At 43.7% G+C, this 25039-nt stretch overlaps 1 protein-coding gene across 3 annotated transcripts in view; it reads right to left on the bottom strand.

The window, feature by feature from the left end:
- Positions 1–3025: 3025 nt before the first annotated feature.
- Positions 3026–25039, bottom strand: part of arhgap27 (Rho GTPase activating protein 27) — a 33568-nt gene continuing 11554 nt past the window's right edge. For all 3 annotated transcript variants that reach the window (XM_083634564.1, XM_083634566.1, XM_083634565.1), the window contains 16 exons: positions 22223–22699; positions 21000–21239; positions 19097–19177; positions 18121–18243; positions 15015–15104; positions 13342–13409; positions 13005–13092; positions 12114–12215; positions 11855–11953; positions 11348–11456; positions 7593–7727; positions 6332–6430; positions 5477–5554; positions 5087–5218; positions 4326–4431; positions 3026–4097 (listed from right to left, as the gene is read on the bottom strand). In XM_083634564.1, coding sequence (XP_083490690.1) covers positions 3920–4097; positions 4326–4431; positions 5087–5218; positions 5477–5554; positions 6332–6430; positions 7593–7727; positions 11348–11456; positions 11855–11953; positions 12114–12215; positions 13005–13092; positions 13342–13409; positions 15015–15104; positions 18121–18243; positions 19097–19177; positions 21000–21239; positions 22223–22699 — 2205 coding nt within the window. In that variant the 3' untranslated portion in view covers positions 3026–3919. The remainder of the gene's footprint in view (positions 4098–4325; positions 4432–5086; positions 5219–5476; positions 5555–6331; positions 6431–7592; positions 7728–11347; positions 11457–11854; positions 11954–12113; positions 12216–13004; positions 13093–13341; positions 13410–15014; positions 15105–18120; positions 18244–19096; positions 19178–20999; positions 21240–22222; positions 22700–25039) is intronic.

Below are 25039 nucleotides of genomic sequence, written 5' to 3'. Positions count from 1 at the left end.
CCACTTATCTGTTATAGCTCAGCATTGTGAAACAGCCATTAAAGTCCAAGTTTGTTACTCAAGACCAATGTTGGGCAAGTTACTTTCAAAATGTAATATACTACATACATATTATTACTAGTTACTTTCATTTGAAAGTAATACGTTACTTTACAACATTACTGTCTGCGTAGAGTAACTCGTTACTTATTACACAATTTTGCATTACTTTCACCAAAATAACAGCAGTAGCAGAATGACATTGCCGCCCCGGAACCATCCCGTCAAATAATTTCAACCATCTTGAAGTCAGTGTAAATGTGTAAACCGTAGAAAATTCTAAATGTTATCCTTTTCCTTTGTTATTGTCATCTATAGTGGTTATTTGCATAAAAACACACAATTTGATTATGAAATTATTGTATCTTTTTTTAAATATATGCTTTGATTTAAAAAAAAAACTCAATTTGTAATATGTTCCTTGACAAAGTAACTGGTATATATTACTGAAATACTATTGGTAATAAGTTATATTACTGAGTTACTACTAAAAGTAATGTATAAATGTTACTTTTGTCATGAGTTACCCCCAACACTGCTCAAGACTAAGTTCTGAGCTTCATCCACAAAAACCTTCTAATTGAACCCCATCTCACTTCCTGTTGCAGTGGTTGCTATGGACAGGAAAAAAGAAAAAAGAGAAGCAGAGCAGGACTGACAATTCCATGAAAAGTCTATGGTTTAAAACTGCACTAGGGAATTTTTCAAATTGGCGACACCAAGCGGCAGCAAGAGGTATTTGTTTGAAATGTAATGAAATCGGAAATCATGTAAAGTCAGTTAACTGCACACCTCTCAAACCTCAGTTTCTTATTTGATAGTACAGGGGGAGGTGGTGAAGAGGTTCAGCCATCGCTGGTGACACCATTGTCCCACCAGTAGTCCTACCCCAGAATTTAATTTGGGCAAATAGGGAATCTATGGGGAACACTTTTCTGTGTTTTGCTGTGCAAATGTATGATTTGCGGCTGCTAAGATGGGTCTGGGTCTTTACATAGGAAATCTTGTCTAGTGCAGCTTCTGTAGGTTATAGGTGGAACACAATATGCGCCTTTGGGGTGAGATCTCCCTCTGTGTGTCCAGTGGCTGCAGCAGTACCACAGAGAAGACGGAAATCAAGAATCACTAAATCACTAAAAATAGTAATGAAAATGTCCCTAAAACAAGTAACATAAAATATACATTAAAAACATGACAGTCAACGGGCAGCCTGAGCACAGCATATTAAAGTGCTTATGGAAAGTGCGGTTTCGTCCAGGTTAATAGCAACGCAGCACAGTATGTTAAAGTGCAGTACAGTCCAGTGTAGCAGCACAGAATGTTAAAGTGCAGTTCAGTCCATTATAGCAGCATGTCCCGGCTCAGTTCAGTAGGCTACAGACAGCCTGTGTCTGTCACTTTAGGGGGGATTTTTGAATCAGTGTGTGTGTGTGTGTGTGCATGTGTGCGTGTTTGTGTGTGTGTGTGGGGGGGGGGGGGGGGGGGATTGGGTACTTACAGGGTAAGTACGGGGTACAACATCTGTACTTACAGGGTAAGTACAAGGTACAAGATGGCACGGTGGCTCAGTGGTTAGTAGTGTTGCCTCACAGCAAGAAGGTCCCGGGTTCGAACCCCGGTCCGTCCCAGGTCCTTTCTGTGTGGAGTTTGCATGTTCTCCCCGTGTTCGTGTGGGTTTTCTCCGGGTGCTCCGGTTTCCTCCCACCATCAAAGACATGTATGTTAGGGTTAATACTCCTGTCAGTGCCCCTGACCAAGGTACTGGCAAAATAACTGGAGTTGGTCCCCGCACTGTGGCTGCCCACTGCTCCTAGTCCTAGGAAGGTTCCTAGTAGAGGATGGGTCAAATGCAGAGGATGAATTTCCCCATGGGGATAAATAAAGGATAACTTAACTTAACTTAACTTAAGATGTGACTTTACCAAACCCCTGTAGTTACACTGTAATTACGATGTAACTAAGAGAATTAACACTGCTTTAGAATCCAGCCTGCGCCCCTGTAGTTACTATGTAACTATGAGGGAATTGACACTGCTTTAGAATACAGCCCGCACCCCTGTAGTTACACTGTACCATGTAAGTACAGATGTGGTACCCGTACTTACCCTGTAAGTACAGATTTGGTACCCTGTACTTACAGGGTAGTTTGCGGGTTGGTATTCTAAAGTGTTCCCAAGAATCCTCCTAAAACCCGAATAATACTGGGATATCCCACATATTAATTGGAAAATGCTAAATTCGGAAAAAGACCAAATTCGAAAAATGCAACTGGAATATGCTGTTTACATGACCCTTATCAAATTCAGAATATTGTCATTTTCCGAATAATAGTGGAATATTAGAGTTTATGTTTTCTTGTGTTCAGACATAGGTTTATAGATGTTTTTTATTTACCTTAACAGTTTCGACGAGTCACTCTCGTCTTCTTCAGAAGCAGTCGCACTGACAGCTGGGTATGACAGTTGCTGAAAAGCAACTGGTTGACACGTCATAGCCAGCTGTCAGTGCAACTGCTTCTGAAGAAGACGAGAGTGACTCGTCGAAACTGTCAAGGTAAATAAAAAACATCTATAAACCTATGTCTGAACACAAGAAAACATAAACGTCTAATTATAAATGAAGACATGATGAACATCATTGAACTAATAGTGGAATATGTGTGCATGTTAACGTAGTCAGTGCATCTCCACCTACTCCCAGTATGCTCCAAAATACATAGCTGCTGGTTCTGGCTTAGTAGCTTTGCGTAGTGTATTTATATACAGTCAATGCTCTAGCTCTGTAAATTAGCTAACCATGTAGATTCCCACTATTAGGTCAGTTTTTCAAAATGACGCCTGTATGGAAATCTGATTTTCGTTGTTGGAGATGTATAAGACTTTACCACCTGCATCCATCAATTTCCTCCCCCACTGTCAAGAGCTTTTTGGCTTTAGATAAGAGTGACACAACTTTTTTCTTTACAAAGTTATTTTTTTATTCAGGACAAACATATTATTTCTATTTACAGGACAAAAATATCTTGTAAGATCCACCTTTCTTGTCTATGGTCAGAGCTGTCACTGCCTTTACTGCTGACTTTCAAAACTGTAACACTAAATTATCATTCTATGGTGTCATTATAGGCTACATAGTTTCTTCAAATATAGCATGATTGGGACAAAATGGTGTCTTACAATCCAGTGGAAAAGAATCTACAGATTGTAGTAGGCTAGTTCAGTGTCTACTTCATAGCAAGTCGTTGGTATATTAATATTTCTTTTATACATTTCTATATTACAATAAAAGACTTCAAGGGTAAAAGTGAGTCTTAAAGGACACAATATTAGCATAAAACCTCAGTTACTGCCACGTTTGCTATATTGTAACTTCAAATCCAAAACAACATGTAAAAGCCATTAAAATCTTCTAAAATAAAGATGGAAGCATTCATTGATCGTTTCTTAAAGAGAACATTAATGCATATTTGACTTGGGTTTTATACAAAACAAAACAAAAACAAATGAATCTTGCAGCAAGTGACATGTCAGATTAAGAAAATTGAAGGAGTTAGAGCAATCTGAGATAGTCCTTCCTCCACTTAAGCAGCTATCTCAGAAGCTGAGATGGGAAGCGAAATGGGAAGGCAATACTAAAATACTGCAGAAGATATTTCTAACATTGTGAGCCGCCAGTGAGGTAAATCTGGACAAAATAGTGGTTAAACATTCTTCAAAAATTCTGAGCAAAAAAAAAATGAAGAGCCCTTTATTTTAATTTGCAAGGGATGTCTCACTTATGAAGTTGTTCAACTGCATGAAAAGTTAAATCACGCACTCCTCAAGTCATTTGACAGGATGTGTCTTTTCACCCACATCTGCACAGGAGGCTTATGACTGCTTTAGCTGGAATGGAAGATGTGCTCATATTCATTGAGGATGAGCTCCACTATCTGGTTCTGGAAGACCATATGCATGGTGATGTTAGCCGACTCCATCTCAGGCCGGAGCAGCGTCGGGCCAAACACGATCGCCACGTTCTGCACAGTCATACGGTTGTCATCCCCATAGCCAATGACCCTGTAGAGGAGAGAGATGATGATGTGAGGACTCAACATTTTCTTGTTGTTTGTATTCTGTATTCTGACAATTTGTAAATTTAAATTTAATTTCCGTTCAACTTAAGTCTATTGTCACATCACCATGGAATTATCTGTTAATACGTTCTCAAACTATACTGTGTAAATTATGCAGGAATTAAGACAGTGGTCAAGTAAAAATGATATAATAAAAAAGCATCAGGCATACTTGCGTAAATGCCCAAACAGGATCTCCATGGTGTCATGATTTGGTGCAGGGAGAGAGTTGACCAGATCACGCATGTAAGACACTTTTGCGTTGTAATCAACACTTCCTAGAACAAGTGGAACATAATATATTTTCAGTCGCTGTTCAGCAGCTGTATTAACGTCAGTAGAGATCTGATCTATGTATGAACAGCAGCTGTATTAACGTCAGTAGAGATCTGATCTATGTATGAACAGCAGCTGTATTAACGTCAGTAGAAATCTGATCTATGTATGAACAGCAGCTGTATTAACGCCAGTAGAGATCTGATCTATGTATGAACAGCAGCTGTATTAACGTCAGTAGATATCTGATCTATGTATGAACAGCAGCTGTATCAACATCAGTAGATATCTGATCTATGTATGAACAGCAGCTGCATTAACGTCAGTAGAGATCTGATCTATGTATGAACAGCAGCTGTATTAACATCAGTAGATATCTGATCTATGTATGAACAGCAGCTGTATTAACGTCAGTAGATATCTGATCTATGTATGAATAGCAGCTGTATTAACATCAGTAGATATCTGATCTATGTATGAACAGCAGCTGTATTAACGTCAGTAGATATCTGATCTATGTATGAACAGCAGCTGTATTAACATCAGTAGATATCTGATCTATGTATGAACAGCAGCTGTATTAACGTCAGTAGAGATCTGATCTATGTATGAACAGCGGCTGTATTAATGTCAGTAGGGACCCGGACATTTGCTTACTGATGGCTGCGATGAAACGATTAAAGTGGCTGTAGGGAAAGAGCGGCTCCGGAAGCTCTCGGAAGAACAGCTTCAGCGCACCAGTGATGACATGAATGTCCTCCCACTGGCCGTCCTCCAGGTCCAGTTCCTCTGTTCAACACAATAGGAACACAGCCAATTAAAGCACAGTAGGGGGCGCTGCTGTATTCAATGAGACACGTCAGAGGACTCTGCCATGAAGTATGTGACCTCCATTCTCCTGAAGTGTGTGAGGAGACTGACAACAACTTCAGACAAACACACGCCACATTGTATTAGAAATACATGAAAGATTTAATTTGAAGGTTCCGCAAAATGAGAAAGATCTGATAGAAGTTGCACATTTTTGAAAAACACGTTATGCTTTACCGTGATCGGCCTTGAAGCGTAGTTTCTGAATGACGGCTAGATTCCCACTAACTCTGTAGATTCCATCAATGTCTAAACCTGTGAACCAACAGCAGCAGTCAGTCACTGCTATAGTGCAGATAGTAAAGAGGTACATCAGTCACTGCTATAGTGCAGATAATAATGAGATAGAGAGGCAAAGTGGAACGTCACTTCCTGCTTCAGCACTGTACCAGAGATTTTCATCAGCCATTTATTTTCCCATAGACATTTCGTAAAATGCTTATAAAATAGTTGTACTTCGTCGAACCAAACGGTTCAGCTAACGCTATAATCGGGAGAGACCATAGAACATTTCACTCGGACCAAAACTAAAAAAAACAACATCAAAAAAATATTTTCTTTAAACCCGCATTCTTTTTTAACGTTTTGGTCCCAGTGAAATGTTATGCGATCTCTCCTGTTTCTAAATAGATCTGTACCGTTTGGTTTGAACCAGTAAAACTATTTCTATACGCATTTTACGAAATGTGTATGGGAAAATATATGGCGGATGAAAATCTCTGGTACAGTGCTGAAGCAGGAAGTAGGCGGTCACTTTGCCTCTCTATTCACCTTCATTCATCTTTGAAGAACAAATACGTTGCGTGTAACGCGACAGAGACAAAAAGTGGGCGTGGTAAATAAGGTGAATAGTACAGATAGGAATGAGGTACGAGCAGATAGGAATGAGGTACATCAGTCACTGCTGTACTGTCACAGGAAGTGTAAACACAATAGGAAGTAACTGGCCGACCCCTGTGTTTGAACATAAGGTGAATAGTGCAGATAGTAATGAGGTACAAGTCACACAACAACATGAGCAAGATGGCTTACCTCTCTTTTCCACTGCTCGGATACATTTCTCCACAAATCTGGGAACAGTGGTCCTCTCTTGTGCGCACAGTGTGGCCAGATGGCAGCCAAACACATTGTCTGCAGGGAATTAGAACAGGATGGTAGTTTGTAAACAGTCTGCCAAAACAGAAGTCATTAAAATACCAGGAACAAACAAGATATGATGAAACGGAAATGATTTCCGATGGGGCAATTGCGTTGTTGCAGCTACGAATAGCAATAGGTACTACAGCTAAGAATGGTAGAATAACAAGAGAAAAACAAAAATATAAACAAGAATATAGAAAATGGAGGTCATATAAACAAGCACAGCTAACGGCTTTCAACACATTTCAACATGTTCAGTAGTATGTATGAATGAAACGAGTATGAATTACAGCATTATTAGGGTCTGCAAACAGCAGTGGAACTTACTGAGAAAAAGAAAACATGGGGGAGGAGAGAGCAGGGAAAGGGAGGAGGTGGAGAGAAAGAAAGGTAGGAAGAGCACACGGTAAGGGAGGGGGAAGAGGAGAGAGAGCAGAACAGACAGAACAGAGAGGGTATACTGGGGCTGGGCGACGGTCACGAATAGTCACAGGGGTCAGTTTCTAAACATACTAATATATATCACAATATTGTTCGCATAAGCAAAATTTAGCAATCAAGTTATCATGTATTATAATTACCAGGCAATATGATGCTACTGAATAGACAACAAACGATTACCCTTGGTTCACACCAGGCACTATTCAGAAGCAGCGCTTAACAGAAGTTGAGTGCCACGCTAAACCGGTCACACCAGAAGCACACTCTTTTCCTCGGCGCCTTGCTCGGAGCTGCCCCCCCCCCCTTTCCCCCCCACTCACAACTTGCATTGACTTCATGCCTGGCTGCACGCTTGAAAAATAGAACTGAAGGCAAAACTATCGCTGCAGCGTAGCTTCAGCGTGGCGTGGCACGCGGCTGGTGTGAGCGGTCTTGCCTGTTAACAGGGACGCCGAAATGAAACCCCCATAGCGCTGCGTAGCTTCAGCGTGGGATTGGCGTATGGTGTGTGAACGAGGGCTTAGTCTGACGTTTATCGGCCAGCTCTCAGGGCATACAGCAGCTAACTGTAGCCTGGCTTACACAGCGAGAGCCTGGCAGACTGGAGCTTCTCCATGAGCTCCCATTCAAACCTGGATTTTTTTTTTTTTTTTTTTTTTTTTTTTTCAATTCAAGCCTGGAAAGAAAAACAAGCCTATGGGAAATTAAATACCTCTGATGTAGCCTTTCTCCTTGATGGACTGCAGTGTGGGCCGTTTCATGAGGAACTTCATCAGCTTGGTGCGAACCTTCTTCTGGTCGGTTTCCCCCGCAGAGCTTGGTGCGCTGGTGAGACTTGGCCTGGAGCCTGGGAGGGGAGGATTGAAATTAATACCTATTGTAATAGCAGTAAACTGTAGCGGCTGTACACTCATGTTACTCATATTTACAACAGCAGTGTTCAAACTAAAACTCTTAAGGCGCTGGCAGGGTTCTGCACACCCTCGACTTGGAGCCTTGACCAGCGGCGACAGCGACAGTGGCGTGCCTGACCAAGTTGGTGCCCTAGGCAAGATTTTTGCTGGTGCCCCCCCCCCCCCCCACCACAAATACTTACAGTCACACAAACTGACGTCATGTCACTGCTAAAACTGCTGCCTACTCTAACTACACTCCTTAAACCCCGTTGTTATACTATAACTACACTCCTTAAACCCCGTTGTTATACTCTAACTACACTCCTTAAACCCCGTTGTTATACTCTAACTATACTCCTTAAACCCCATTGTTATACTCTAACTACACTCCTTAAACCCCGTTGTTATACTCTAACTACACTCCTTAAACCCCGTTGTTATACTCTAACTACACTCCTTAAACCCCGTTGTTATACTCTAACTACACTCCTTAAACCCCGTTGTTATACTCTAACTACACTCCTTAAACCCCGTTGTTATACTATAACTACACTCCTTAAACCCTGTAGTTACCCTGTAAGTACAGTGTGGTACCCCGTAATTAGCCTATAAGTACAAACATTTGTCCCCTGCTTCATAATACAGCCCGCGACCCCGTAGTTAGACTATAAGTACAGATCTTGTTACCCTCTAGTTAAAGTATTTTTTCACTCCTTAAACCCTGTAGTTAGACTATAACTACACTCCTTAAAACCCGTTGTTATACTATAACTACACTCCTTAAACCCCGTAGTTAGACTATAACTACACTCCTTAAACCCCGTTGTTATACCATAACTACACTCCTTAAACCCCGTTGTTATACCATAACTACACTCCTTAAACCCCGTTGTTATACTATAACTACACTCCTTAAACCCCGTAGTTAGACTATAAGTACAGATCTTGTTACCCTCTAGTTAAAGTATTAATTCACTCATTAAACCCCGTAGTTAGACTATAACTACAGCCCTAAACCCCGTTGTTATACTATAACTACATGCTTATTTGCGGGCTGTATTCTAAAGCGTTACCCAGACATCATGTTAGATTAATATCCTCTTTAACTGTGCTGTTGCTTTAAAATGATACAAAAAATAAATGTCTCCCCATATAATATAATTTATATTCTGCATACAGGTCACATGGCAGAATACTGCTCAATTAAATAGAATGGCCCATCTACACAAACATCACTTACAGGGTAGTTACTTACCCATTCACTTCAATAGAACTGTCCCCAAAGTCTAGCCCCAATCTAGCCTCAATGCAAAATCTGAATGTTGTGACATATCTTTCTTCCTTCTATAGCACACAGAGAGGAAGCAAATTGTTGCATTTCTGATCAAAACTGTCACATTAAAACATCAATGACAGATGAATAGATCTGGGGGCCGGGGCTATTTTCCCTTTTTTTTGGGGGGGGGGGGGGGGGAGGGGGGGGGTACCGAGGCCATGACCTCGGTGTCCTCAATGGTAGCTACGGGTCCGGCTGCAGCCCAGGCAGCCAGAAAGCCAGAATTAGAAAAATTATTTCACTATTATTTAAAGACTTAAGACGTTGTTGTGCTTATTTTTTGTCTACTATTGCAAAATAATAGTAGGCCTGTTATCATGAAAAAGTATTTGTAAAAAAAAAAAAAAAAAAATTACCCTCTCTGGCGCCCCTAACGGCTCAAGCGCCCTTAGCATTTGCCTAGTTCGCCTAATGGACGGCACGCCACTGGACAGCGAGACTGTGCATACTCAAACGTTAACTCAGCACGTTGGCTGCGGTACACGTCCAAAACGTTTCGTGTCGTTTACCAAGAACTTGCAATCATGTCGGTGGGGGGACATTTTATTGTCCCTCCATTTCAAAACTCATTCCGGTGAGCCTGCAGAAGGCTTTGCTAGATGAGGGACAAGCACTGTTAAATGAGGAAATGGCATTTCCTCATTCCTCACAACAAGGAGTTGACGCCGCAGAGTCACATTTTCGAGGAGCTGCACGCCCCCTCCGCCGAGCTGCGCCGATAGGACGCCCAGCTGCGGCGACCCCCTCGGCGCAGTCAGTGCCGGCGATTTCGCTCGAGCATAATTTGCGCTTAAGTCAAACACCAACTATGACACATGGTTATGGTTATGATCCAAACTCTCTATTGGTCTAATATTGAACTGGGTCAAATGAATCACATCAAAGACACATAATGTGTGAATGCTGTTCGTGGACTACAGCTCAGCGCTCAACACCATAGTGCCCTCCAGGCTGGTAAGCTCAGGGATCTAGGTCTGAGCACAGCACTGTGTGACTGGATCCTGGACTCCCTGACGGACCGCCAACGGGTCATCAGAGTGGACGACTGCAAATCCTCCCCACTGAGCATCAGCATAGGAGCCCCATGGCGCTGTGTCTCCAGCCCCTTCTGGTATGACCTCTACATCCACGACTGCGTGGCGCCGCAAACCTCAAACACCATCGTGAAATTTGCAGACGACACTGCAGTCGTGGGGCTGTTCTCCCATGGCCGATGAGACGGCCTACAGGAAAGAGGTGGATGCCCTGAAACAGTGGTGCCAGGACAACCACCTCTCCCTGAACGTCTCTAAGACCAAGGAGGTCATTGGGGATTACAGAAAGCCGGGGGCACGCACATGCCAGTCACCATCAACTGAGTGCTGGAGACTGAGAGGGTGGACAGCTTCAGCTACCTGGGAGTTAACATCCACCAGGACCTGACGTGTGGAGACTGAGAGGGTGGACAGCTTCAGCTACCTGGGAGTTAACATCTACCAAGATCACACCGCCACTGTTGTCAAAAAAGCCCAACAGTGCCTGTACAGCCTCAAGTGCCTAAAGAAATCTGGCCTGAGGCCCCAAATCCTCACATGATGATGCATAAAAAAGTATGACATCTCACAATCAATCAATCAATCAATCAATCAATCAATCAATCAATCAATCAATCAATCAATCAATCAATCAATATCCTGTATTTAACCAGGTAAAAAAACCTCATTGAGATTAAAACCTCTTTTCCAAGAGAGACCTGGCCAAAACGGCAGCATAAAGACAGTTACATCAATACACACAAACACAAAATAAACAGATAAAATACAGTCAGTCAGGAAACAATAGTGAGGTTACACCGCAGGGCAATCACAAGAGCCAACAGAGCTCATTTCTCTGTCTCTTAAGATTGACTTGAATTCCCCCAGAGTTATCAGATTAGATTTCATGTCATCATAGCACCTTGCATGGTCATTGCTAGTGTTCTTCATTGTTGTTTTTCCTCTTTTCAAATTCATAACAATATTGCTTTTGTGTGGTTCTGCTCTCTTATGCTATGTTTCATATTTATCACGCGTTGCTTCTCCTTATATTGATGTCCTGTGGAGCCTCCTGGCCTAAGAATTTCATACGAGTGTACTTACTTACTTACAACAACAACAGTGACAATAAAGATCTTGAAGCTTGAATGAATGCCACACATAAATCAGGCATGCGTTGCTTTTGAAGGAAAATGTGATGCAGCTTGTTGGATCAGTTTACCTCTTCGCTTGTCAATGGCAGCTCCAGACCTGTCATCTTGTTCTGCGCTAGACAACTTCTCACTGAAGGCTTCCCCGTCTTCCTCCTCTGAATGATGGTCCTGGTACTCCTGGCACCAACAAGCACACACATGATTGCAAAATGAGTGAAACAGAAACGTGAAATAGCGGATGGCACGATATAGATGTAACAGTGTCAAACCTGAATCAAACAGTATTTATAAATACTTTTCAGCATTTGTTTTAATCTGCTGTATGTATCAGATCAGATCAGTTAGGACACATAAAGTATAGAATATCACAGAAAAGTATTTGAAATCAATTTAACATACTTTCTGTGATTGACAACCAACCCGACCATCTGAACTGCAATAATGCGGATAAATCGCCACATTTTCTTTTCGTTGTTGTTGCAAATACGACTCGACTATTTGGCAAAGGCCTGAACAGCTTCACTAGGAAGTCTCAACCACTGAGCCATGTGTCAAGTTTCAATGAAAGGACTCACAAGCTGTCGTATGGTGTCCACTAAGACTTTGTGCCAGTCACTGATGATGCTGTCAGTATCGTACTGGATCAGAAACTCCACGCCATTCTTGCCTTTTAACTGGGTGACAGGAAAGGAGACGTTGAAGAGGACAGTTGATCAAACAAGCTTTGTATTGCAAAGAGAACCAAGATGTTAACTGACTCACAACACAGAGCATTATAAAACAGTTACACATGTCATATATTGCATTATGTTCCACAGCAACAAATAAGCACACCTCTAAAACGTTCTTTTTGCTGGATTTGTCTCTAGAGGCCCAGCCAATCGCTGCCCCTCGCAGGTCCACCGTGACCTCTGGGACGATCTGATTGGTCTTGTTCTGCGCGGAGAAAAATACAGGTGTTTATGAAACTGATGGCAGCGCATTCCAAGACATGAGATGCTGAAACTGAAGCTCTGACTGTCCCTGACTATTCAGAACCCGAGGGCTTGCTGTCTGTGCTGTCACAAAGCTCTGACTGTCCCTGACTATTCAGAACCTGAGGGCTCGCTGTCTGTGCTGTCACAAAGCTCTGACTGTCCCTGACTATTCAGAGCCTGAGGGCTCGCTGTCTGTGCTGTCACAAAGCTCTGACTGTCCCTGACTATTCAGAGCCTGAGGGCTCGCTGTCTGTGCTGTCACAAAGCTCTGACTGTCCCTGACTATTCAGAGCCTGAGGGCTCGCTGTCTGTGCTGTCACAAAGCTCTGACTGTCCCTGACTATTCAGAACCTGAGGGCTTGATGTCTGTGCTGTCACTCTTCATAGACGTGTCATCACATCCTGCACACTGTGGCCTCTAACATGGGGCTAATGTCTTAACGTTTCATTTCCTCTGATATCAAACGCGACAGCACAGACTGCGACAGCGCAGACTGCATGAATCGGTCTTCGAACGAACTTGGAAACACTTAAAGGAGAGTTAAAACGCTAATTTTCTCCATAAGCCCCGCCCAGTTATAACCCCGCCCTCCCTCAGAAATGTCCAGAATGCACCATGAGCAGGAATGCAGACTCCCCAGTGACAAGCTCATATTATGTAAGTGTCCGAGCTGTGATGTCAGAGTTTATGATCACAGCAGGGTGCACGCCTTTCTCATCCTCCAGTATTACAAAGTGTCACTTGTACCGAGGCTCCCGGCGCTGCAGACTTTGGGTCCTTGTGGAACGTCAGCACCCCTCCGTGGAGGACCGTCCATGACTGGCCCCAGTTTTTCCTGAAGACGATAACCATTATCACCACAGAACAAAGCAAGAGGGAGAGTCCAATTGGCAATGAAGGCGCGGGCGGGGATCGGGGGTGGGGGGGGGTGGGGGGGTGGGGGGGGGTGGTGGGGTTGTGACACATGACACCACACACACACACACACACACACACACACACACACACACACACACACACAAGAGCTTCATAGCTTACGGTCATACGGTCATGCTGCTGAGAGGTGAATGGGGTTTTGCATTACCTGACTTTTTTGCCGTTTTCTGACACCTTTGTTTTGTTGAGAATTCCAGCTTTCTCTAAGTTCTGCACCTGAAAATGCAACGCATCACAATACTTCAGTGTTTCCTACATTCTTCATCATTGTTAGGATCATAATATAATAAAGTTCAGATCTCTGGAGTATGTGATGACAGGGTGGACACACAATTATGTCTGCAATGTTGAGTACATACTTCACTGACAGCAAAATGAGTGAGGATTGTATTCGACAACATTCACAACATTGCTCTAACAATGCTAACCAAACTTCTCCATTATACACACACCTCATGTCATGTACTGTAGTTACAGGAGGTTACAGAGGTTTGATTAACCTCATGTACTGTAGTTACAGGAGGTTACAGAGGTTTGATTATACACACACACACACACACACACACACACACACACACACACCTCATGTACTGAGTTACAGGAGGTTACAGAGGTTTGATTATTTTCACTGTTGAATTGCGACAAGAAAAGCCACATCTGTAGTGAGCTGAGGAGAAGAGCTGTGCTGTTCATGAATATTTACAAATCAACAGAATCATCCTATTCTGATGTCATGTCACAACATGGTGAATAATGTAGGTTTACAGGCTGACACTTTGGCTGTAACGTCATCATCAACAGCAACAGGGAAAATCCCTCCGTAAATGGCAAACGTGATGATTTCAATGAACCTTATACAGTGGTTCTCAACTGGTCTAGCCTCACGACCCACATTTTTCCTTACTCATTAAGTCGCCACCCAAATTTCAGGTTTTTCCCTCGGCGAAATGTAACCTAACTTTATAGCATTATTTAGCCTGCTTTACCTTTACCCCCCGACAAGCTAGCATGACGAGATTGGTACCAATGTAGCCTTAGGTCAAAGGTCAGGCATGTCCAAAGTCCGGCCCGGGGGCCAATTGCAGTCCGCGGACCGATTGTAAGAGGCCCTCGGCTTGTCTCTCAAAATATACTATAATATGTGGCCCTCCACACAGTATTGGCTAATCAAAGCAAGTTTACTTTGCATTTTTTCCATTCACCTAACAATGACAGGCAGCACTATCATACAGTTTGTAGACAAGCACCAAGTAGCAATAATGCAGGCAGAACTAATGCTTTCAGATAGTAAACAAAATCCTTAATTGTATTGTATGTTTTATTTTTTTATTTTTTTTAATAACCCATATGATGCAAGAAGCAACTGCCCCCCCACCCCGGTATTTTCACAGTATCTAATCTGGCCCCCATTCAAAAAAGTTTGGACACCCCTGCCTTAGGTCTTCAGTGTCATATACGAGGATCTTCACACCTACAACCTACAGTCAAATCAGTTGAGAACCGCGACAGATGCAGGGAATGAAACACACAATGTTCCTTGAGTGCTTGCGTGAATGCATAGATAGAGATAGACGCTGCTATCTATGCAGACGGGTGCTTAAACTAACAACCCACATTGTAGCGTAGCCACTGCGAGGTCAGATAATAGGGGTTTCTCCAGGGCCGAAAGCCAACAGCCTTCAGAGAGAGACAGAGAACAGCATTCAGCTCACAGCACTCCACTCACTTCACAGACGACTGGCAACAGAGCTGTCATTTTTTGAGGGTTTAATGAATATCAGCAGACAGAACAGGCAGGAGGAGCTGCTGCGGGCGACTCACGTGATGATGCGTCTCCGGGGAGTTCCGTGTGCTGGAGCTGTCGCTGACGCAATCGCCGGACATGCTTCTCCTGCGAGTCGGGAAGAACCTCTGACGGGAAAAAGAATGGAAGGACATTTTAGGATGTCAGATAAATCTCTGGAAGTGTCGTTGCTGATGACAAAGAAAGCGCTTAATATTGATGGGATAAAATGACAGATTTCCTCAGTTCTTCATCCTTTCCCTCTCATTGTAGAAACAGCAGAAGTCCAAATTTATTGCACTCCGGGACAGTTTGCTGATCATGCATGCTCTTTTTCATCAATGGCCTTCTTCACATGAATGTGGTAATAATGGGTAATAATTTATTTTCACTAGAATTCCAACCATAAGTAACACAACAACGACTATTTTGGTCATGGGTTTCATACATAAAACATCTAAAAGTGTGATGACCCTCCCAATCTCCTGGACCCTGTCTTGCCGGAGCCTGGTGTTGGGGTCGTTAGGCTGATTGGGTGCACCTGGCCCTGGTGCACTCAATAAATAAATTATTATTATTATTATTATTGTTATTGTTATTGTTATTGTTATTGTTATTATTATTATTATTATTGTTGTTTTAAATATTTTTGTGAACTTTCTAAACATATCAGACCTTGGAGATGCCCAGTGAAAATGTTTTGCTTGAGCAGGGTACATTGACCGACATTGTTAAGGGAAAGGAGAGCGATGACCTGCTAAATATGGGAGAAAGAGCCAAGAACAAAGACCACTGGAGGGCCCTTGAGCAAGACTTTGAATCTGAGCCGCTCAGTGTAAGTAGACTTTATTTCTATTCAGCAACTCTCAAGTGTTTGTACTGTATGTATGTAGCACTCCCTGCCCTGTATGTATGTAGCACTCCCTGTATGTATGTAGCACTGCCTGTATGTATGTAGCACTCCCTGTATGTATGTAGCACTCCCTGTATGTATGTAGCACTCCCTGCCCTGTATGTATGTAGCACTCCCTGTATGTATGTAGCACTGCCTGTATGTATGTAGCACTCCCTGTATGTATGTAGCACTCCCTGTATGTATGTAGCACTCCCTGTATGTAGCACTCCCTGTATGTATGTAGCACTCCCTGTATGTATGTAGCACTGCCTGTATGTATGTAGCACTCCCTGTATGTATGTAGCACTCCCTGTATGTATGTAGCACTCCCTGTATGTAGCACTCCCTGTATGTATGTAGCACTCCCTGTATGTATGTAGCACTCCCTGTATGTATGTAGCACTGCCTGTATGTATGTAGCACTGCCTGTATGTATGTAGCACTCCCTGTATGTATGTAGCACTCCCTGTATGTATGTAGCACTCCCTGTATGTATGTAGCACTCCCTGTATGTATGTAGCACTCCCTGTATGTATGTAGCACTCCCTGTATGTATGTAGCACTCCCTGTATGTATGTAGCACTCCCTGTATGTATGTAGCACTGCCTGTATGTATGTAGCACTCCCTGTATGTATGTAGCACTCCCTGTATGTATGTAGCACTGCCTGTATGTATGTAGCACTCCCTGTATGTATGTAGCACTCCCTGTATGTATGTAGCACTCCCTGTATGTATGTAGCACTGCCTGTATGTATGTAGCACTCCCTGTATGTATGTAGCACTCCCTGTATGTATGTAGCACTCCCTGTATGTATGTAGCACTGCCTGTATGTATGTAGCACTCCCTGTATGTATGTAGCACTCCCTGTATGTATGTAGCACTCCCTGTATGTATGTAGCACTCCCTGTATGTATGTAGCACTCCCTGTATGTATGTAGCACTGCCTGTATGTATGTAGCACTCCCTGTATGTATGTAGCACTCCCTGTATGTATGTAGCACTGCCTGTATGTATGTAGCACTCCCTGTATGTATGTAGCACTCCCTGTATGTATGTAGCACTCCCTGTATGTATGTAGCACTGCCTGTATGTATGTAGCACTCCCTGTATGTATGTAGCACTCCCTGTATGTATGTAGCACTGCCTGTATGTAGCACTCCCTGTATGTATGTAGCACTGCCTGTATGTAGCACTCCCTGTATGTAGCACTCCCTGTATGTATGTAGCACTGCCTGTATGTATGTAGCACTGCCTGTATGTATGTAGCACTGCCTGTATGTATGTAGCACTCCCTGTATGTAGCACTCCCTGTATGTATGTAGCACTCCCTGTATGTAGCACTCCCTGTATGTATGTAGCACTGCCTGTATGTAGCACTCCCTGTATGTAGCACTCCCTGTATGTATGTAGCACTGCCTGTATGTATGTAGCACTGCCTGTATGTATGTAGCACTGCCTGTATGTATGTAGCACTCCCTGTATGTAGCACTCCCTGTATGTATGTAGCACTGCCTGTATGTATGTAGCACTGCCTGTATGTATGTAGCACTCCCTGTATGTATGTATGTATGTAGCACTCCCTGTATGTATGTAGCACTGCCTGTATGTATGTAGCACTGCCTGTATGTATGTAGCACTCCCTGTATGTATGTATGTATGTAGCACTCCCTGTATGTATGTAGCACTCCCTGTATGTATGTATGTATGTAGCACTCCCTGTATGTATGTAGCACTGCCTGTATGTATGTAGCACTCCCTGTATGTATGTAGCACTCCCTGTATGTATGTAGCACTCCCTGTATGTATGTAGCACTGCCTGTATGTATGTAGCACTCCCTGTATGTATGTAGCACTCCCTGTATGTATGTAGCACTGCCTGTATGTATGTAGCACTGCCTGTATGTATGTAGCACTCCCTGTATGTATGTATGTATGTAGCACTGCCTGTATGTATGTAGCACTCCCTGTATGTATGTATGTATGTAGCACTCCCTGTATGTATGTATGTAGCACTCCCTGCATCTGCAGCTCTGCCTCCAGGCCATTGCCTTCAATAAGAATGTGCTTTCGGTCGATTTGCCTTGCTAAATAAGGGCTTAAAAAAACCTGGGAGTGTCAGGTGTGTGTACATAGACTCACCATGTCCCTTACTACTTCTGACTGACTGACTTTCTGTACCAGCTGGCACGCCCTCTGTGTGTGTGTGTGTGTGTGTGTGTGTGTGTGTGTGTGTGTGTATGTACCCACCCCATCCTCCTGGGCTGAGATGAGCTGTGCAGGTCCCATGGTGTGTCTCCAGTTCTTTATGACTGACACACTGTCCGGCTCAACACCATTCCCCACATTGGACTGGCCCAGAGCTACAGGAGCCTGGAGGGACAAAAACGGGTGTATATACAGTATATGACACACACACACACACACACACACACACACACACACACACACACACACACACACACACACACACACACACACACACACACACACACGGAATCATGGAATTAACTGTAAAACATGTAATATTGCAGAATTTGGCGGAAACTGATAAAGGTAGGCCTAATTATTAGAGTAGACCTAATTATTGTAGTAAGTACCGGTAACCTCAATGATTTCACAATAGACCCTTTTCACGGGGGCCATTTTGTGTCGAAAAAGCAGGGTAAACACAGGTGCAAGAAAAACACTAATGAGGGTTTCCAAATTCCAATAATGGAAGTTGAAACCCCGCATTAGTGTTTTGCTTGCACCTGTGTTTATCCTGCCTTTTCGACACAAAATGGCCCCTGTGAGAAGGGGCTATAGACCCAGAGAAATTATTCCGTTTTTGATTGGGGTGTTTTCAGAGGGGGGTCGGTCTTGCATGGGACCGTTTCGCTACCTCACAACTTGGTTTTCACTTTGAGAAACATGTCGAAGCCAAATCAGAAAAAAACAAAAAAAACAAACAATATATATATATATATACACACACACACACACATATATATATATATCCGTACACAGGTGTGTATATATATATATATATATATATATATATATATATATATGTGTGTGTGTGTGTGTGTGTGTGTGTGTGTGTGTGTATATATATATATAATATATATATACATACATACATACATATAGTGTGTACAGATTTATCACTGTAGAAATCTGCAGTGTGGTAAGTACAGATGTATCACTGTAATGCTATGAAGTCAACAGTAGAGCTGAACCTTACCTCAGGCAGGTTCCACTGGGACTTTGAGCCGTCTCTCAGGTAGTAGTAGGTCTGCCCCTGATCATCCAGCGATTTGATCCACTGTTACAAAACACAGATTATCTCCTGTAAGGATCAACGTTTGATCAATATTGACTTCTTCAATAGACTGGCTTGAAAGTAAACTCACTTGAATCCAGCCAGTAACATAAAAAGTTCTTGTTCATCTCATATGTTTTCCTTCAACCTGCTTTTCACAGGGGAGCAGGTATATTGTAGCCTGCTTTTCACAGGGGAGCAGGTATATTGTAGCCTGGGAACCAGACAAATCTGCCAGCTACCGCATGTTTCAATTGCTGTGGCAAATGCAATGCAATACAATGAAATATGTATTGGTCTGGTGATGCCAGGCTAAGTAAATTGTTGTGTCTCACACAAAAGAATATCCTAAAATGTACAGTTGGAGGGAATTAATTCACCGATTTGGGGATTCATTCTCTACATTGAATTTTAGACTTGTATAGACCTTTTTAGTACTTGTTACGTTACAACAACACTTTGACCTTTTTCTCCACAAAAGTCAACATGGAAGGTGAAAAAAACAGTCGACGTGTCAGAATGCATATCTGGATAAAGGGGGTTTGGTGGTTCACCGAGATAAGACACTTTTCAAAACCTCAAAAACAAAGAACATTCCAGCCTCACTGTTACATAATCATCAATCTGTCACGTTCAATGCATTCCAGGAGTTATTTTCAGATGAAGTGTAATTCATCTTTTTGTTGTACCCACTTAACCTCAACCTGCCACGTTTACTTCTGCTTAGTGATTTCCTACATTTCCCAGAATGCCTTTCAACAGCCCCCTGAGAAAGTGCCTGAATTCAGTAAGTGCAGGGGTGGGTTACATGAGCAAAAAGTAGTTTTTGTAAGGAACTAGTACTTTTCATGTTGCACTTTTAAAACTGTAAGACGAGTTGACGTCTTCTATGCAGTTTTAACGTTATTAGTGAATAGCCAAAACGGACGTGGAAAAGGAAAGCGGAAGTGACGGTGGCTTTTCCGCGTCCATTTCGGCTATTTGTTAATAATGTTAACGCATAAACACACTGCATAGAAGACGTCAATTCGTCTTACAACAACAGTGGAAAATTACTGGAAAGTCGCGGTGCAAGTTGCTAATTAGACTGTAAACAGTGGAGCACGGACGCGGAAACGGAAGTGACGGTGGCAGGAGAGGCGCGCTGTACAGGAAGCTGGGAAAAACGGTAGGGCTGTCCCAGAGTCTATTTTTCAAATTAAAATAGACTCTGGGTTCCCAGATTGCTCAAAACATAACATCTAATCTTGTGGCTGCATTGCATTCTGGTCTGTCCTTGAGGTTATCACTGCACCTCCTTCCATGACATTGTAGCTGTGGTGGAGAAATCTCAAGTTTAACGTTACGTTGTCTACATTTGGCCAGTTATTTGTGCGTATGAGAAAAATACACTAAACAACAAAAAATATGCAAGGTACATCGGCGATAGCTATTTTGAAGAGTGCTTCAAATCTGAAATGAAGGCTATTTCTAACTGGGTTTAAGACCAATAACAGAGGGTTAGGGATGCCCCACGCTTTCACCTGCCATCACCTCATACTCGTAATGGTAAATGGTAAATGGACGACATTTATATATCGCTTTTATCCAAAGTGCTTTACAATGTGCCTACATTCACCCATTCACCCACCGAAAGGCGGCCAGCTGCCACGCAGGGTGCCGGCACAGCCATCGGGAGCAATTTGGGGTTCAGTGTCTTGCCCAAGGACACTTCGACATGCGGACTGGAGGAGCCGGGGATCGAACCACCGACCTTCAGATTAATGGATGACCCGCTCTACCTCCTGAGCCACAGCCGTAATCATGAGCCAAGACTTGTAGCTACCTGCTCTTGAGAGTATTCGCTGGTGAACACCCAGGTGCCATCGGGGTCCACAGTGAGGATCCAGCCGGCCGGGGTGCTGCGGTCCAGGTTGGCTCTGGGGATGAGGGCCCGGGTCACATGACTAAAGGTGTACTCCTTTTGGAGAGTGGGCGGGGCGACAGCGAAGGGCTCCTCCTGGACAACAGGTAGATCGGTGGGTAGATAGTCCTCTGAGGGGTAGTCCTCTTCAGGTAGGGGAGGCTGGGGAGGCATACATGATGAAAAAACTGTTTACATTTGTGCACACAAACGCACACACAAATGTGAGACAGCTGTTGCATAAATAATAATAATAATACATGGGACTTATATATCGCTTTTCAAGGACTCAAAAATGCATAAAGAACACAGACTCCTTATTATATTTTTCTGTGTTGAAAGTGTCTCATCCTCACTGAGGAATTTCAACCAAATCATAGTATATTTCTAAACAGGGTTCCTACTGTGTGGCCCAGATGTGAAGTTCCCCAACTTTTCCATGACTTTCCAAAACTAAGTCAGAATGCTTCAATGACCTAAAACTGTTATTCTTTCCCAGTTTGCTAATGTTGGTTTTCAGCTCAGAAACGTTTGTAAAGGGGCAAAACAGTCTGGTTTCCTCCACAGTTGGGTGAACACTGAAAGCTGAAAACCATCTAATGCATTGGCATGCATTTGATCTTTGTAACACATACATTTACATTTTTTGAAATTTTAGGCTGCCTTTTCTACATCTGGCAAGGGACAGCAGATGGAAAGTAGCCGTCCAGGCTAACTCTGATTGGTGTGCATTGTCCCTGAAAAATAAAGTAATAAAATAAAAATAAAAATTTGTTGAATTTGTTAAACAATTTGGAAAATATACTGGAGAACCCAACTTTCCCAGAGCACTTTGTAAAAAAAAAAGAGAACAGAACAAAAGAATAAATAAATAAATCCCTGTTTGGAATCCTCTCAAAATTGCATGATATTTCAGAGATTCCATGATCAGTGGTAACCCTGTATAACAGTTGTAGCTATACTTCAAAATGTGGACAAATATAATAATGCTGTGGGGGACAATCTCTTCTATGAGCTTTTCCTGCCTAAGGAAAAGGAGTCCTGTGCGGGAGGGGAGCTGTCATTCCATTCAAAGCAGGCTGTATTTGTAGCTTTCCCCTGGGTGAAGCTAAAACAGGAGCGTGGTTAAGTAGAGCAGGCCTTACCGGCCCTTCTCCTGGAAGCCTGTGTGCACCCAGAGCCTCCATCAGAGGGGAGGAGGGGCTCAGCGGCTCTGGGGGCTCCCAAGACGTCTCCCCGGACATCGGGTTGTAGAAGTAGGGGCACCCGCTGGTGTCATCCACCAACTGCTGCCACTCAGAGCTCCAGCCAGCGGGGGAGCTGGTGGACGGGGACAGGGCAGGGGACTGAAACGGCGAGGGGGAATAAGGCGCCTCTGTGGGAAGTGCCTCAGTGTCTATGGCGAAGTCTCGGAAGGGCTTGTCCCAGGTGGTCTGCCCCGTGGAGGGCTGGTAGTAGTACTCCTGTCCACTTTCCTGGTCAACGTGCACCTCCCATGATCCGTCTGGGTCGAGGTAGGAAGGAGAGCAGGACGAGGGAGGCGAGGGGGGAGACTCGCAGATGCTCTGGCGGAGCTGCGCTACATTGGCGTACACGGATGACCTGAGACATTCATTCTCCACCTATGGAAAAACAAACGGGACAAACAACGGATAGAGAGGAGAAAAACAAGTACGTATTGGATTTGACTTTTGAAAACAGTGGTGCCTGCTGCTCACATCAACGAGCTGTGACAGCACACTGCTCTTACTATAGCTCTTAGTGCGTCAGCCTTCCGGATCACATTCAGCACAGGAAGTAGCCTACAACTGAACAACACAGACCACAGAAGCATTCCTCATACAATCAGTACCTAATTCTTGTCGTTACTTTTGCAGAGACCCACAAATAAAGTTCTGTCTGACATGACAGTCAAAATGATGAGTTACATGTAAGTGTCCAAAGGTGACAACTCTATCAGCCATGCCTGGCCAAAAAGACAGCTGTTGTTGTTTTTTTTGCTAAGATAGTGCCAGATATCAATGATGAGTGCCAAAAAAAAGGATAAACTATCATACAAGAGAAGTGCAGAAATAGCAAGTGACCACAGGCCAACAGCACAGGACTCAGAACTAGGCTAAGCCCAGCATCATCAGCACTATATTTGTGTGTGCTGCCCCACTGCAAACGGTGTCCAAGCTACAAACTGTACAGCCACTATGGCTCCTATTATGTTCATGAAGAAGGTTCCTGCAGTGTGTGTGTGTTTTATGAATGATAGCCTGTGGTGCTGCGCAACTTTCAGAGAGATCTGCCAATAAAGTACAACGTGGACCGAACGAACATAAACTGCATTTCCAGTTGATTCTTAGTGATGGGAACTGTTGAAGTCTCAGAGATGCCACTTTCATAACAGCAGCTTCACATGCTTTACTCGCTGCATGGTAGGTACAGTACACCACTATGCAAATAGACGCCATCATCACAACTCATTTGGTTAAACAATGCCAATGAGAGTGAAACTGAGGGGAGTGAATGGTTGCCTCTGTCCTGTCCCGAAACTCTGGTGCAGTGGCTATCGTCACAGTTGCGGTCCCACAATTGAAAATGACTGACCCCCCCAAAAAATAAAAAATAACAAAAATAAAAAAGAATATGATCTTTCTCTAAGTTGTCCTCTCCTCACCTGTGTCCCACTGAGATGATTCCTCCTCACCATTACAGTCCCGGGATACAGCGGCTTGCAGAGCCCTGCGTACGCCGTCATGATGGCACAGATACAGAGTGAGACTACTGCTTCTTTCACACTACACTACCTCTTATTCTCTGACTACACCTCCCCCATAGTCTATATTTACCAGGAGCTCAATCATGTGTCTGTCTGTGCTACATCTGGACATCTCCACGCAGTGCTGTATAGGACAAACTTATCACAGCGCACACCAGGCCGAGGAGCTTACAAGTTAATTGGACATTGTACAAGATAGGTTCCAAAGAAGTTACTTGGTCAAATATGAGGCAAACTTCGCCCGATATTACTCGGTAAGAAGACCTCCTCATCTACTTCATGATGCCTTTCATTTTGTGATTATTCAGTGTTATCACTTTGCTGGCTGCCGATCATTATTGATCTCAATATAACCACGAGGCAATCAATACGCACAACCAGACTACTGACCCTGAAACAGATTGATTATAAATAGACCAGACGGAGCCAGGGGAAATGAGAATGTTACATCACTGATGTCTGAGCCAGCTGTGGTGGAATGCCCCCACCCTCTGGACAAAGATCAAGCCCCACCCCCCCCCCATACTCTGGACAAAGATCAAGCCCCCCCCCCCATACTCTGGACAAAGATCAAGCCCCCCCCCCCCCCCCCCCCCCATACTCTGGACAAAGATCAAGCCCCACCCCCCCATACTCTGGACAAAGATCAAGCCCCACCCCCCATACTCTGGACAAAGATCAAGCCCCACCCCCCATAGTCTGGACAAAGATCAAGCCCCACCCCCCATACTCTGGACAAAGATCAAGCCCCCCCCCCATACTCTGGACAAAGATCAAGCCCCACCCCCCCATACTCTGGACAAAGATCAAGCCCCCCCCCCCATACTCTGGACAAAGATCAAGCCCCACCCCCCATAGTCTGGACAAAGATCAAGCCCCACCCCCCATACTCTGGACAAAGATCAAGCCCCACCCCCCCATACTCTGGACAAAGATCAAGCCCCACCCCACCCCATACTCTGGACAAAGATCAAGCTCCACCAGCACTCAAAACACACAGCCGATCAAAGGAAAACCACATGGCGTAAATGTCAACAAACACTATGATGCAGAGGCGCGTTGGATTGTCACATTACGACTTTGAGGGGGAAAACCACAGATTTCCAGCATGCACATCATTATGGCGTTCCTATGTACTCATATACTTGGCAGTCTATTGATGTCTCCCATGATAGCCAGAAGTTACACCATGTCT

The sequence above is a fragment of the Poromitra crassiceps genome (genome assembly GCF_964638095.1).
Source record: "Poromitra crassiceps genome assembly, chromosome: 4".
In the NCBI taxonomy this organism is placed as follows: Eukaryota; Metazoa; Chordata; class Actinopteri; order Beryciformes; family Melamphaidae; genus Poromitra; species Poromitra crassiceps.
The sequence above is the reverse complement of the archived record's forward strand: the minus strand, read 5'-3'. Positions and strand labels throughout refer to the sequence as shown.